Below are 14,981 nucleotides of genomic sequence, written 5' to 3' on the forward strand. Positions count from 1 at the left end.
CAATATGCAACTCGTTGCATATTGAGCTCCACTTAACTTGTAGTATTGTTTGTTGCACTTGGCCATGCCATGCCTCATTAAACCGGACATGCATCATCTTGATTGTGCATCATGCCATGTTTATGTGATGTTTGTTTACCATGTTGTGTGCTTCTTCTCGATAGTTCCCGTTTCGTTGCGATCGTGAGGATTCGTTCGTCTATGCTTGGTTGGTCTTCGTGGCTTCATCTTCTTCATGGACTCGTTCTTCTTCCTAGCTGGATTCCAGGCAAGATGATCGTCACCTTGGATCTCACTACTATCATTGCTATGCTAGTTGCTTCGTTCTATCGCTTTGCTGCACTACCTATCACTTGTTCTTCAAGCCTCCCAATTTGCCATGTCAGCCTCTAACCTTTTCACCCTTCCTAGCAAACCGTTGTTTGGCTATGTTACCGCTTTGCTCAGCCCCTCTTATAGCGTTGTTAGTTGCAGGTGAAGTTGAAGATTGCTCCATGATGGACAGGATTATGTTGGGATATCACAATATCTCTTATTTAATTAATGCATTTATATACTTGGTAAAGGGTGGAAGGCTCGGCCTTATGCCTGGTATTTTGTTCCACTCTTGCCGCCCTAGTTTCCGTCATACCGGTGTTATGTTCCTTGATTTTGCGTTCCTTACACGGTTGGGTGATTTATGGGACCCCCTTGACAGTTCGCTTTGAATAAAACTCCTCCAGCAAGGCCCAACCTTGGTTTTACCATTTGCCTCACCACCACCTATACCTTTCCCTTGGGTCGGACAACCCGAGGGTCATCTTTATTTTAGCCCCCCGGGCCAGTGCTTCTCTAAGTGCTGGTTCGAACCGAGCAACCTGCGGGACCACCTTGCGGGAAACTTGAGGGCTGATTTTACTCGTAGCTTGACTTATCCGGTGTTGCCCTGAGAACGAGATATGTGCAGCTCCTATCGGGATTGTCGGCACATCGGGCGGCTTTGCTGGTCTTGTTTTACCATTGTCGAAATGTCTTGTAAACCGGGATTCCAAGACTGATCGGGTCTTCCTGGGAGAAGGAATATCCTTCATTGACCGTGAGAGCTTGTGATGGGCTAAGTTGGGACACCCCTGCAGGGTATAAACTTTCGAGAGCCGTGCCCATGGTTATGTGGCAGATGGGAATTTGTTAATGTCCGGTTGTAGATAACTTGACACTTGACTTAAGTAAAATGCATCAACCGTGTGTGTAGCCGTGATGGTCTCTTTTCGGCGAAGTCCGGGAAGTGAACACGGTTTATGGGTTATGTTTGACGTAAGTAGGAGTTCAGGATCACTTCTTGATCATTGCTAGCTTCACGGCCGTTCCGCTTGCTCTCTTCTCGCTCTCATTTGCGTATGTTAGCCACCATATATGCTTAGTCGCTGCTGCAACCTCACCACTTTACCCTTTCCTTTCCCATTAAGCTTTGCTAGTCTTGATACCCATGGTAATGGGATTGCTGAGTCCTTGTGGCTCACAGATTACTACAACAACAGTTGCAGGTACAGGTTATGCGATGATCATGACGCGAGAGCGATGTTTGCTTGTTTTGGAGTTCTTCTTCTGCTTCTTCTTCGATCAGGGGATAGGTTCCAGGTCGGCAGCCTGGGCTAGCAGGGTGGATGTCGTTTGAGTTTCTGTTTGTGTTTCATCCATAGTCGGATGGTGCTCTTACGTAAGATGATGTTGTATTCGTGTGGCATTGTATGCCTTTTGTATGTATCCCCATCTATTATGTAATGTTGATGTAATGATATCCACCTTGCAAAAGCGTATCAATATGCGGTTCTATCTTTGGTGGGACCTTCGAGTCTCTTTAGGATAGTATCACATATTGGGCGTGATATGACCTTTTATATACTCGTATTGCGTGGCAAAAATTTAGACATCGACTCGGCTGCTGACATATATAGTTTTTTTATATTAAATTAGTAATTTTGAATATGTGCCCCAAGTGGGGAAGTCCAACTCCCTTATAAGGAGGTACAAGTTGCATATGTGGCATATGTGCCAAATTCAGATAAAACCACATCTGATATGCGGGCCGGCGTGGGCGCCGGCAGAGCAGACACCGCATAACGAAACTGTAACGTCGGCAGAGCAGACACCGCATAGCGAAACTGTAACCGTTTTACAGTTTCACTATGCGGTGTCTGCTCTGCCGGCGCCCATGCCGGCCCGCAAAACCGTTTTTACATTAATTGTAAATGAGTTTTGCGGGTCGGCGATATACACGTGTGCTAGAGATGCTCTAAGGCATTGTTTGGATAGGAAGAATATACAAAACTAGATCTCTATAAACTACGAAAACTGTTTAACCGTATAAAACCTTGTTTGGCTACTCCACCTAATCCATGGATTTAGGAACTTAGTTTCCAGAAAACCAGGATTCCAGGTTTGTGGAAAAACGACTATTTGTCGTTTTTGCAAAATCGAATACTGATACAACTACTTTTCTCCACATCTCTCTCGTTCTTCAACATTTCATTGGCTCTAGTTTTGCTTCAGGAAGAGTATAAGTCCTTCGATAGCTCCATTGGTGACCACGAGACGAGCGCAACAATTTGACCTTCAGGCAGGTGATGGACTGAGCTCCGGCACCGGCATGGTCACCGCCGCGCGGCTGACCGCCATGGACGTCAGGGTGGACGGCGGCGAGCATTCTCACGAGTTATGCGGTGCCTGGGTGTGGCTGCTCCGTTCGCATCACAGACGGCCTCGGCCATCAAGGTAAACGCTCGCCGGCAGCCGCCCGCACATGCTGGAGGTGCGAGGGCAGGCGAGCCGCAACCCAGATGGAGCATGTGCAGGGAGGAAGCAACGACCTCGGTGCCATGGAAAGAGCCATAGCCGGTCGATAGCACGCACAGCCTTGCGGGCCGACTGGAGGCGAGCAGTAGCCTGGGCGGAGGAAGAACCATATCTAGAGTTTGGTCATGTACTCTCGTCAATGGACGACAGGGGAAGAAGGAGAAGGTCACGGGCTCACGGGTTGACAGCAAAAGAAAAATAAGAGTTGGCTATCCAAACAATGAACTGTACCAGCCCGGTTATATTTTTTGCTAACCCAAACAAAATTTTCTATAAACTCGTTAACCATAAAAAATATTGTAAAACTGGTTTTGTGAAAATTCAGCTAAAAACTCGTACTATATATACCCATGGATAAAATTCACTATCCAAACAACGCCTAAGGGCATGGCCAACGCTCCATGCTGGAGTGCTGCCCTACAGTCCACGTTGGATGAAAAGGGGACAGAGAGAAAAGAGTGCTGCCTGCAGAGCCAAACAGACTCTTGCAGAGGAGGCTGGTGCTTCAACCAAAAAGAAGAAGAAAAGAAGAGGAAAGTGGAAAAATCATATGCAAAGGGTAGCAGAGGACCACAACAAACATGTGCAGCCATGGATTTAGAGGGAAAAGAAGATGACGAGAGAGAGAATATAGGAGGGACCATACGGTGAATGAAGGGGATGCTTAATCTACTTGCTCCTACGTGGATCTTGGGGCATCACCATACCACTGCCCCCATTGTACATGCCCTAAGGGACGGCAAATCCTGCTGTTTCACACAAAAACAAAGAAAACCCCCGAGTTTCTGTCTTGGTTCGGTACAGCCCGGCTGTGGCACGCACGGACGGCAGGTGGCGCGACGACACCTTTTCCTTCTTCCTTCTCGCTTTCCTCCACGAATCCGATTCAATCTCCTCTCTGTCCCCTCGTAGATCCGATCACCAGCGAGGTTCAGATTTGAGGGAGGGGAAGGATGGGGGCTTGGATGTCCCGGGTCTGGTTTCTCATGTTCCCGGCCAAGGAGTACAAGATCGTGGTCGTGGGGCTCGACAACGCCGGAAAGACCACCTCGCTCTACAAGCTCCACCTCGGCGAGGCGGTCACCGCCGCGCCCACCATCGGCAGCAACGTCGAGGAGGTCGTGTTCAAGAATATACGCTTCGAGGTCAGCGCTCCAGCCCCTCCCTTTTCTCCCGGTCTGGATGCTAGAATCCGAATTTGCGCGGCTAGATTTGCTGTTGCCAGTATACTCAGATCCTGCTTCTTGCTCCATGGTTCGTGTGCTCAGAAAGCATGACATATCATGCATCCGGCGCTGTATGTTTTTTCCTTGAGATTAAAGATCTGGTCTCGGGAAGAGGGTTAGGAGATACAAAAGAGTTATTTGTTTCTTCCTTGAGAAGTTCTAGCAGCGATGAGCAGCAGGCTATCTTGGTTGCCTCTGTAGGTCTGTGTACGTTCATAGCTCCATGGGCATGTCACTTTAGCGAAATTGCAGATAATGAATTCCTTGCTGTTAGATATATTGAGTAGCTTAGATTTGCCTATCTTACATGTCACTATGCTGACTTGCTGAGGATGGTACATACCACGTACCTCCATCCAGACTAGTAGTAAAAGGAGGACCTTCTACCTATAGCAGGAACTTTTTGATCTACTTTCATAGTTTGTTTCTGAACATGTCTGAGCACCCATATTTTGCCCTACTAATAAATTGTTCAAGTTCGGAACAGACATGCCAATAAGGAAATGATCCAATTGGATATGAAAAAGAAAGTCAAGCTTGTTGTACATATGCAAAATTTAACACAATAGTGGAACTGTCTCACATATATACATTAGTTGCCTACTAGTTTTCTGGCCATGTCCAGAAAATTGAAATTTATTTAGATGTTGTCAAACCTTTGGTATGCCCATTTCCAATTGCACATTGGTGCCAGTATTGACCAAAACAATGGCTATCAGATTCTAGCAGGATTGGCCTGGGCACCAACTGTTGTGTCAAACCCAGTCTACAGGATTGAACACAGCTGCCGTTGCTTAAGCTAGGCTTTCTCCAGTCCAAAAGCCTGAGGTAGCTAAGTAACGTGAGGCTTTCTCTGGTTAGAAAGGAGCTGAGTAGTGGACGATGAGTAGTAGTAGTCTTTCTCCAGTAAAAAGCCTAAGGTGGAGAACTAGTATTACACTTTATCTAGTCAAAAAGGCTGAGCTGAATTATACTACAGCTCATATAGTACAGCCTCAAGTTTGCAAGCATCCTTATAAAAGGGCATATGCACCTCTGTTGTAAATCACTCCTCCGAGCAATAGCAAAACAACAAGCCAGTTTCTTCTACTAGTGCTAGTGCGTGAGCTCCTCACTTCATGTGTGTGTGCGGCAGCAGCTTGTGTGCAAACTGAAACTCTTGCTAGTTCTCCTCTGTTAAGTGTACAAGTGAGAGCTAGTTACTAGTAGTTTGGGCTAACAATTGGCATCAGAGCTTCAGGTCATGCCGAAGCATATGCCGAAAGGAGGCGTCGCCGACGACGGTTCCAAGACCGCCGAGCAGAGCTCGGCTGAGGAGACCCGTGCGACGGATGTGCTCGCGCTGCGAGGCAGGGCGGGAGGTGAGCTGGGTGCGGCACGCTCCGTGCGAGACGTGGGCATGTCCAGTGCCTCCTTCCCTCTCCTCACGCGGACCAACTACCCCAGTTGGTCCGTCCTGATGAAAGTCATCATGGAGGCGCGGCATATGTGGAAAGCCGTGGAAACCGGCGATGTCGAGTACGAGGAGGACCGGTTGGCGATGGAGGCAGTCTTGCGCTCCATCCCACCGGAGATGGTGCTCACCCTTGGCGCCAAGGAGACGGCCAAGGAAGCATGGGACACCATCAAGACTCTGCGCATCAGCGTGGAGCGTGTACGGGAGTTGAAGGCCCAGACCTTGCGCCTCCAGTACGAGGAGATCCGGTTCAAGGCCGGTGAACAAGTCGACGACTTCGCCTTGTGGCTGCAAGGTCTCGTCAACGAGCTCGCAACGCTCGGAGATCACATTGACAACAAGATGGTGATTCTCAAGTTTCTTCGCGTCGTCCCCAGGCAGTACAAGCAACTGGCCTGGTCCATTGAGAGCCTGGTGGATCTCTCCACCATGACGATCGAGGAGCTGGTAGGGCGACTCAAGGTCGTCGAGGAGCGTGGAGACGAAGCCAACAACCGTGCCGGCGGCGAACTACTGCTCACCTGGAGCAGTGGGATGCACGCCTTCAGCAGCGCGGCCATGACGGCTCTTCCGGCAGTGGGGGAGGCGCCCCCACGGGAAGCAGAGGTCGCGGCAGAGGCGGAGGCCGCACCCAGAGAGGTGACGGCAACCGCGGTCGCAAGCCAAGCCGGGCAGGGCGAGGCGCTGGCAACAGTGGCAAGTGCTGCTACTGCGACATGCCGGGTCACTGGATCCAGGATTGCCACAAGAGGAAAGCCGATGAGGCAGCCGCGGCAACAGCAAACCTCGTCCAGGCTGACGTGGATGGCGGGCCGGCAATGATGCCGGCAAGAGTCGAGCCTGTGCAGGAGAGCTCAACGTCTCTCGCGACCACGGCCCCGACAACCACCCATTCCGTGCAGGAGGCACGGAACCCGTCCACGGGAACCATCACTCTAGTGAAAGGCCACACCTCGACAACGACGTTCTCGGGGCCTGTCGACTGGGAGGCGATGAAGGCTCGGGTGTGGGGGAGCCACACCCCGGCGACGGTGTCCCCGATGACCTCGGGACCCGACGAGGTCACGCAAGTTGGCGCGACAACGATGCATATGGCGGACCATGCTCCGACCATGATGCTGGCGACCATCGACTCCGTGCAGGAGCGCACGGACACTCAGGCCAGCCACACCCCGACAACAAAGTGTTCGGGGTCCACCGTGTTGACGGGAGATGGCTCCCTGACAACGGTGTGTGCGTGCGGCTACGTCTTCCTCAACGAGGAGAGAGCCGTGACCACACCCACGCTTGCAGGCGGCAAGCAAAGTGAGGGTAGTTTCCTGACACCGGCGCCACGAACCACATGACTGGTTCGGTCGACGCGTTCGCGAAGCTAGACCGCTCAATCACCGGGAAGGTGCGGTTCGCGGACGGATCTGTGGTGGAGATCCACGGGCGCGGGACCGTCGTCTTCGTCGACAAAGGGGGTGATCACAGGGCGTTTACGGACGTCTACTTCATCCCGGCGCTCAAGAGCAACGTCGTGAGTGCCGGACAACTCGACGAGGGCTGGTTCGACATCGACATCCGCCGCGGTGTTCTCACCGTGCGCGACCAGCAGAAGAGGCTGCTCATCGAGGTAACCCGCTCGACAAACCGCCTCTACAAGCTCTTCTTTCGACCCGTGCATCCTGTGTGCCTTGCCGTGGGCCATGTCTCCGACGCGTGGCGTTGGCATGCCCGGCTAGGACACCAGCACTTCAACGGGTTGCGGAAGATGGCGCGAGGCAACCTCGTTCGCAGGCTACCTCATCGAGCACGCCGACGAGCTGTGCGATGCGTGTTTTGCCGGGAAGCAGCGGCGCTTGCCTTTCCCCGAAAAGGCACGCTATGGGGCGCAAAAACCCTTGGAGCTGGTTCATGGGGACCTCTGCGGCCCAATCACCCCGGCAACGCCAGGAGGGCGTCACTACATCCTGCTGCTCGTTGACGACTACAACAGGTTCATGTGGGTGCCGCTCCTCGCCTCCAAGGACGAGGCGGAGCGAGCCATCGTCAAGCAGCAAGCGGCAGCAGAGGTCGAGTGCGGCCACAAGCTGTGCGTGCCGCGCACGGACCATGGCGGCGAGTTCACGTCGGCCACGTTCTACAAGCACTGCGCCGAGAATGGGGTGCAGCGTCACCTCAAAGCCCCTTACTCGCTGCAGCAGAACAACGTCGTCGAGCGGAGGAACCAGACGGTGCTCGGATGGCATGCTGCATGCTCAAGGCAAAGCAGGTGCCGAGCACGTATTGGGGGGAGGCCGTACTCACGGCCGTCTTCATCCTCAACCGCTCCTTCACAAGGAGCATCGACGGCAAGGCGCCTTACGAGGCGTGGTATGGGAGGAAGCCCGATGTACGCTTCCTCCGCACCTTTGGCTGCGTCGGGCACGTCAAGATGACGCGCCCACAGCTCAAGAAGCTCGACGACAGGAGCACCCCAATGGTGTTCATGGGCTATGAGACGGGCTCTAAGGCGTACAAGATGTACGACCCCGTCTCAAAGCGTGTGCATGTCTCGCGCGATGTCATCTTCGACGAAGACGCGCGATGGACTTGGGAGGCGTCGGGAGAGGCCCCGACAAGCAGCTCCTTCACTGTGGAGTACCCGATGTACTCTACAACCTCGGGAAGCCCGGGAGGTGTGGATCCGGAAACCGCAACCCCGGGTATGATGTCCCCGGACACCCCGACGTCAAGCAAGGTGGGTCCCGGGAGGCAGTTTGTGACCCTGCCAACAGCAAGGTTGGAGCTGTTCGACGCCGACGACAGCGTTGGCACCCCCCACAGGTTTCGGAGCATGGGGGATCTCCTCGGCGAGGCTGCGACAACACCGCAACAGCCTGAGGAAGAGGACGTTGATGACGACGACGTCTTGCATCTGATGGCCGGCGAGGAGCCGAACACATTCGCGGAGGCCGAGCAAGAGGATTGCTGGCGCCACGCGATGCTGGACTAGCTGGTGTCGATCAACGACAACGCCACTTGGACACTCACCACACTGCCTGCTGGACACCGAGCCATTGGGCTCAAGTGTGTGTTCAAGGTCAAGAAGGACGAGCACAGCGCCATTGTCAAGCACAAGGCGTGCCTCGTTGCAAAGGGCTACGTGCAGCGTGAGGGAGTGGACTTCGAGGAAGTCTTCGCTCCGGTGGCAAGGCTGGAGTACGTGCGGCTCATCCTTGCCGTGGCTGCTCACTACGGGTGGGAGGTACACCACATGGACGTCAAGTCGGCGTTTCTCAACGGCAACCTTAACGAGGTGTACGTCTCCCAGCCTCCAGGTTTCGTTGCCAAGAGCCACGAGCAGGGCGTGTACAGGCTACACAAGGCCCTGTACGGTCTCCAGCAAGCCCCAAGGGCGTGGAACACCAAGCTCGATGCAAGCCTCGCATCCCTTGGGTTCTCACGCAGCGCTTCTGAGCACGGCGTGTACTCGCGTGGCACCGCGAACACGCTGCTCATCGTCGGCATCTACGTCGATGACCTGGTCATCGCCGGGGCCGAGCCCGAAGAGGTTCGACGCTTCAAGGGAGAGATGCATCGTCTCTTCAGCATGAGCGACCTCGGGCTGCTCCGGTACTACCTCGGTCTAGAGGTGAACCAGGAGGGTGGTTGCATCACGATCATGCAGGCGGCCTACGCCGCCAAGATGCTCGAGCGGGCAGGCATGAAGGACTGCCATGCCGTGCATGCTCCAATGGAGGCACGACTGAAGCTCAGCAAGGATAGCTCCGAGAAGGCGGTGGACGCTACGCTCTACCGCATCATCATCGGGAGCCTCAGGTATCTCGTGCACACCCGACCGGACATTACGTTCGTTGTCGGGTACCTGAGTAGGTTCATGGAAGCCCCGGCAAGCGATCATCTCGCTGCCGTCAAGCACCTGCTCCGGTACATTGCGGGTACGCTCACACATGGATGCGTGTATCGTCGTGGCGGCGGCGAGAGCTTGGTCGGGTACAGCGACTCCGACCACCCTGGTGACGTGGACTCCCGGAAGAGCACCTCGGGCATACTGTTCGTTCTTGGGAACAGTCCCGTCAGCTGGCAATCGGTGAGGCAGAAGGTTGTCGCCGTCTCGCACGAAGAAGGTTGTCGCCGCTTCTTCGTGCGAGACGGAGTACATCGCGGCAGCTACAGCGGCATGTCAAGGCATTTGGCTTGCTCGTCTTCTCGGCGAGATGCTGAATCAGGACGCCGCCCCTGCACTCATCTTCGTCGACAACAAGTCGGCGATTTCCCTCTGCCAGAATCCAGTGCTTCACGACCGCAGCAAGCACATCGATCTCCGCTATCACTTCATACGTGATTGCGTCGAGAAGGGCACGGTGATAGTGGAGTTCATCAGGACAGGTGAGCAGAAGGCGGACATCCTGACAAAAGCTCTTGGTCGCGTTCGGTTCCAGCAACTGCGCGGCAAGGTCAGGATCGTCGACGTCAAGCCCCTTCGACAGGTTTGAGGGGGAGATGTTGTGTCAAACCCAGTCTACAGGATTGAACACAGCTGCTGTTGCTTAAGCTAGGCTTTCTCCAGTCCAAAAGCCTGAGGTAGCTAAGTAACGTGAGGCTTTCTCTGGTTAGAAAGGAGCTGAGTAGTGGACGATGAGTAGTAGTAGTCTTTCTCCAGTAAAAAGCCTAAGGTGGAGAACTAGTATTAGACTTTGTCAAAAAGGCTGAGCTGAATTAGTACTACAGCTCATGTAGTACAGCCTCAAGTTTGCAAGCATCCCTATAAAAGGGCATATGCACCTCCGTTGTAAATCACTCTTCCGAGCAATAGCAAAACAACAAGCCAGTTTCTCCTACTAGTGCTAGTACGTGAGCTCCTCACTTCATGTGTGTGTGCGGCAGCAGCTTGTGTGCAAACTGAAACATCTAGCTAGTTCTCCTCTGTTAAGTGTACAAGTGAGAGCTAGTTACTAGTAGTTTGGGCTAACACCAACCAAACACATCCATGCCACCCGAAATCAAATCAAGTCTGTCTTGTTTCTCTGCTCAAACTTAGTACTTGCCGGTCTAAATTTTATCTAGTCTCCCAAGCAACTATCCTTGTGTTCATAAGCCATTATCCATTTAATCACTTGCCTTTCTTCAAGTTATAAGACTTGACTTGCTTATTCCTAGCCCAGGTCTAATGTGGTGAGTTGTTCATACTTATCATTTACCACAAATCCCAGCAATCTGTAATTTCACTTGCTTCCTGGAAAGATGCGATCGTCTGACTGCCACAGCTTAGTAAAACTTGATATTGCCTAACATTTTCTTAGTTGGACTGGTAGCAAAATTCGTCTTGCACGCTTGTCAAATTTCATGAAAACAGAATTGGCAACTTGCACGAAACTAAGACATGTCAAATGCTAGTCTAAATTTGTGGATGACGAAATGCTTCGCCATTTTTTGGCAGGTTTGGATTCGCTATAGTTCAAACTCTGATCTAATATTTAACTACAATATTTGTCATTCTCCTGTTTCGCCCATGACCAATTTTTGATGCTTAACTAGATGGGCACAAACAAAACCAAACATGCCTTTGTGTTGTGGAAGTTGCACATTCTGTTTTAAGGTTACTTCTTGACTTAATGGAGGTTGTTTGACCCATTCATGTGGCACATTCACTAAAAAACTGTTTTTTCAGTAAATGCAATTGTATTATTTATACTTAACTTCATATATGTTTGATGAAGTAGGTGTGGGATCTAGGAGGACAAGAAAGCCTACGCACTTCATGGGCGACATACTATAGTGGAACTCATGCTGTCATCGTGGTAATCGACAGCACCGACCGTGCTCGGATCAACATCATCAAGGATGAGCTATTCCGGTTGATTCAACATGCAGATCTTGAAAACACGGTGGTCCTTGTGTTTGCGAACAAGCAGGATCTCAAGGATGCCATGTCGGCGGCTGAGATTACAGACGCCCTGTCCCTCCACAGCATAAAGAACCACGACTGGCACATACAGGCCTCGTGTGCGATCACTGGTGAGGGCCTCTATGATGGGATGGGATGGATAGCCCAGAAAGTTGCCGGAAAGGCCACGGCAAGCTGACCACAAAAACATTGTGTGTTTTGGTGAATTTGTTGGAAAATGGAGGCAGGATGGGTTTGTTGTTCCTGCCATTTCGGTGTTTATTTATGCATACTCCCTCCGTTCCTTTATGTATGTAAGTTGTACTACCTTCGTTTCAGTTTACAAGTCCTACGTGTATATCTAAGTTGCCAATTTGATCACCTTAATATAAATTATATAACACCAAAATTATATCGTTTGAAAATTGAACATCTGAAATTTATATTGGTATATTTTTTGTAATATCTGACTTGTATTAGGTGGTCAAATTGATGACCTAGGGATACGTGTACGCCGTGTAAACTGAAAGAGAGGGAGTATTATTTTCGGCACGGTGATCAAGGCACATAATTATAGACATGTGACGACGAAATTATCTTTGGCAAATTTGTTGGTTAGTCACAAGTAAATCAATTAGACTAGGAAAATAAAAGATACATGCAATCCCATTTTTAGGGATAACAACAAAATTATGAGAAATTATAAGAACCAATACACCTTATATAAAGGAATGGATGGAAATTTAATCAAAAAACAAATACACCTTATATAAAAAAACGGAGGAGTATATGAGAACTGTGTACTCCCATTGATCTGAATATAAAAAGGCAAATTTGCAAGCCATCTGTGTGATCAGATCGACTATATGCTTCTAAGATTCAGGACATTATATAGGCTACAACGCGACATAATAAGATGTATGCGGATGAATGTGCCTCATGAAGTTGGCGATCGCTTCTTCATCTAGGAGAGGAGATGCCTGTTTGGAGGAGAATCGTAGGTTTTCGTCTTTGGTATTTACTAGACAAATGCCAGTGCGTTGCATCGGACGAAAAAAGAGGCACAACCTGCTTCATGTGACATTATGCACCATCTTTTATATTCAATTGTAATAAACGTCAATGATAAGGTTAAGGGTTAAAATTTTATTTTTATAAAATAAAATTTAACATTTACATAAAAATTAGAATAGTTTTTAAGAATAGTTAACATTTTTATGAATTTTGAACATTTCTCTAAAAAAGAACATTTTTTAACACATGTTTTTCTTGAAAATAATGATATTTTAGGGGTAAGAATTTTTTGTTTTTTAGGGTTAAGAGCATACTTCTGTATAATATAATTTTAAAAATGTTTTATTTTTCGAAAAATATATTTTATCCGCATATTTTTGTGCAGCCTGCTCCATGTGCCATTGTGCACCATCTATTATATCCAATTTTAACAAACATCGATGATAAGGTTAAATGTTAAAATTTTCTTATTTTTTAAAGTTAATATTTACATAAAAATTGCAATACTTTTTTAAGAAGAGTTAACGTTTTTATGAAATTTGAACATTTCCCTAAAAAAGAATATTTTTTGAACACACGTTTTTCTTGAAAAGAATGTTATTTTAGGGGTAAGAATGTTTTTGAGAACTTTTTTCTGAAAAATGTTTTTTTTAGAATTTTTGTTTTTTGAAAAATGTATTTTATCTGCAATTGTTTTTGGCACTTTTTGGGCTTGGTCCAAACGACTCGGCCTACACAAAAACACGCACGCTATATAAAAAAGGAGACACTGTCGTTGCGAGATCCCGCCAGCCTCGCGGCCCTCGGCCGCCACTCCGACGGGAGAGCGCTGCCACGCTGGTGATGAACCCTTCTCCGCCGCCCCCTCCTTCTTCCCCGTGCTCCTCTCGTCTCCCTCGCGCCTCCTCTGCATTGGCGTGCCGGCCAAGCGCAAGGCCTCCGTCCATGGCAGACGCTGCATCGGGCCGCTCCGGCAAATTCCAATGCTAATGAATGGCTGATACACACTAAGCAGCAGTTGGCAAACCATCTTGTTGGGTGGCAGGATTTCTGACCTTAGTAGGTTTTGGAGAATATCATTGCCATTTAATCAAGGCTAGAATCTGAAGCTTGACTGAAGAACATAACAGAAATGAACTTGACTAAGTAAATAGATCAATAACTCGTTTGCTGGTAAGTACCTAGATTTTGATATTGACAAAATCTAACCCCAAGACCAGTGATACTGACAGCAGAGAAATGCTACACGTTATAGGCGCTCGTGTAGCCCGTCTGATGCCCCTCGGCCAAGCACCTCGATGACCCCCCTTCATAGTCATCGATCCCTCTTAGGTCACTACGCCATTGTCCTCTAGCGTTGATGGCCCGAGCCGGCCCGCGTCCTTCTAATCGCGGTCATCATTTCCCGCCTATGCTGCTATGCCCCTGCTTCTTCTGTACCCCATTGCCATCTTGCTCTTCCAGCTCTTCGCGCGCCAGCTATTCCCATATCCGGCCACCTTGCTCTCTGCATGCATGGCACGTTCTGCTCTACCTCGGTCTACCGAGATGATGGTTGTTGAGGAGGCCTTGAAGCAGAGGGCCCTGCTCGCCACTCTAGGCGACAACTGCTCTGGTGTCTCCTACGTTAAGGTCACCGCCATTCTTGCTACCCAATTCTTGCTCGTCCCGCCGACTTCTACGTACACCGCCACCTACAAGAGGATTTCCTTATGAGGTTCCCTCGCCCCCGAGGTGCATGCTCGTGTTGCTCTCAGAGACATGTGCTCCCGATGTTTTCTCCTGCTCATCCACCCCCGGAGTCGTTCCGAGTGAGCCGAGCCCATTGATGTACGCTTCAAGATGGATGTGGAGATCACAGGTATGCCCGACCATGCTTGGTTCCTCTCCTCTGTGGAGAGACACCTCACACCATTCTCCAAGAGTGAAAGCATGGCATCAGAAACGAGCTCCGGCTCTGACATGCTGGCATTCAAACTCTTGCTTGGACAACAAACCCTATGCCAACCCTCATGACTCTGATCTCCTGCTCCCTAAGCTGGACGTAGTCCACCACGACGCTGACACAACCAGTGCGGAGCACTTCGCTCTGGTCATATTACCCCACATGGTCAAGATCTTCGTCACCCATTCCGCGCCGGAAGAGCTAGTAAAGCTGAGAAACCGGGAGAGCCAGGTAGTGCTCCTCGCACAAAATCTTAAAGCATAAGCTCGTAAAAATACTTATGGATGACTAAGCCATATTCACCGGTCAACACTGCTGACATATGGGCACAAAAGATGCTGACGTGTCTGCTTACATGTGGGACGAGGCATTCTATTTTTTGTGACGATGTGTCGTTTGAATGGTCAACAATTGTGACATGTGTCACATCCCTAGTTCTAGTAATGCCTAGTGCTAGCATCTGGTGTTGCATCATGTTTACTTTTCTAACCCAGGACAAAAATGATGGACATTTTAGAAGGGCATTTCAGGTTCATTGAAAAATATTTTAGTAAACTCTAGTTGTTTTCAGGGGGTGCTGGGGGTTCTATCATCCCCATTTCAACTTTTTGTGAAAAGTAAACATGATGCAAC

General features: G+C 49.9%; 1 protein-coding gene across 2 annotated transcripts; it reads left to right on the forward strand.

The window, feature by feature from the left end:
• The first annotated feature begins 3,518 nt into the window (after positions 1-3,518).
• LOC119295886 (ADP-ribosylation factor-like protein 5) lies at positions 3,519-11,828 on the forward strand. Of its 2 annotated transcripts, XM_037574323.1 has the most exons (3): positions 3,519-3,663; positions 3,745-3,977; positions 11,226-11,828. In XM_037574323.1, exons 2-3 carry the CDS (start codon positions 3,786-3,788, stop codon positions 11,586-11,588), a joined length of 555 nt encoding a protein of 184 aa, XP_037430220.1. In that variant the 5' UTR covers positions 3,519-3,663; positions 3,745-3,785; the 3' UTR covers positions 11,589-11,828. The 2 variants fall into 2 exon arrangements, with proteins under 2 accessions (XP_037430220.1, XP_037430221.1); XM_037574324.1 differs by lacking the exon at positions 3,519-3,663 and having other exon boundaries at positions 3,670-3,977.
• The last annotated feature ends 3,153 nt before the right edge of the window (positions 11,829-14,981 follow it).

The sequence above is a fragment of the Triticum dicoccoides genome, chromosome 4B (genome assembly GCF_002162155.2).
Source record: "Triticum dicoccoides isolate Atlit2015 ecotype Zavitan chromosome 4B, WEW_v2.0, whole genome shotgun sequence".
In the NCBI taxonomy this organism is placed as follows: Eukaryota; Viridiplantae; Streptophyta; class Magnoliopsida; order Poales; family Poaceae; genus Triticum; species Triticum dicoccoides.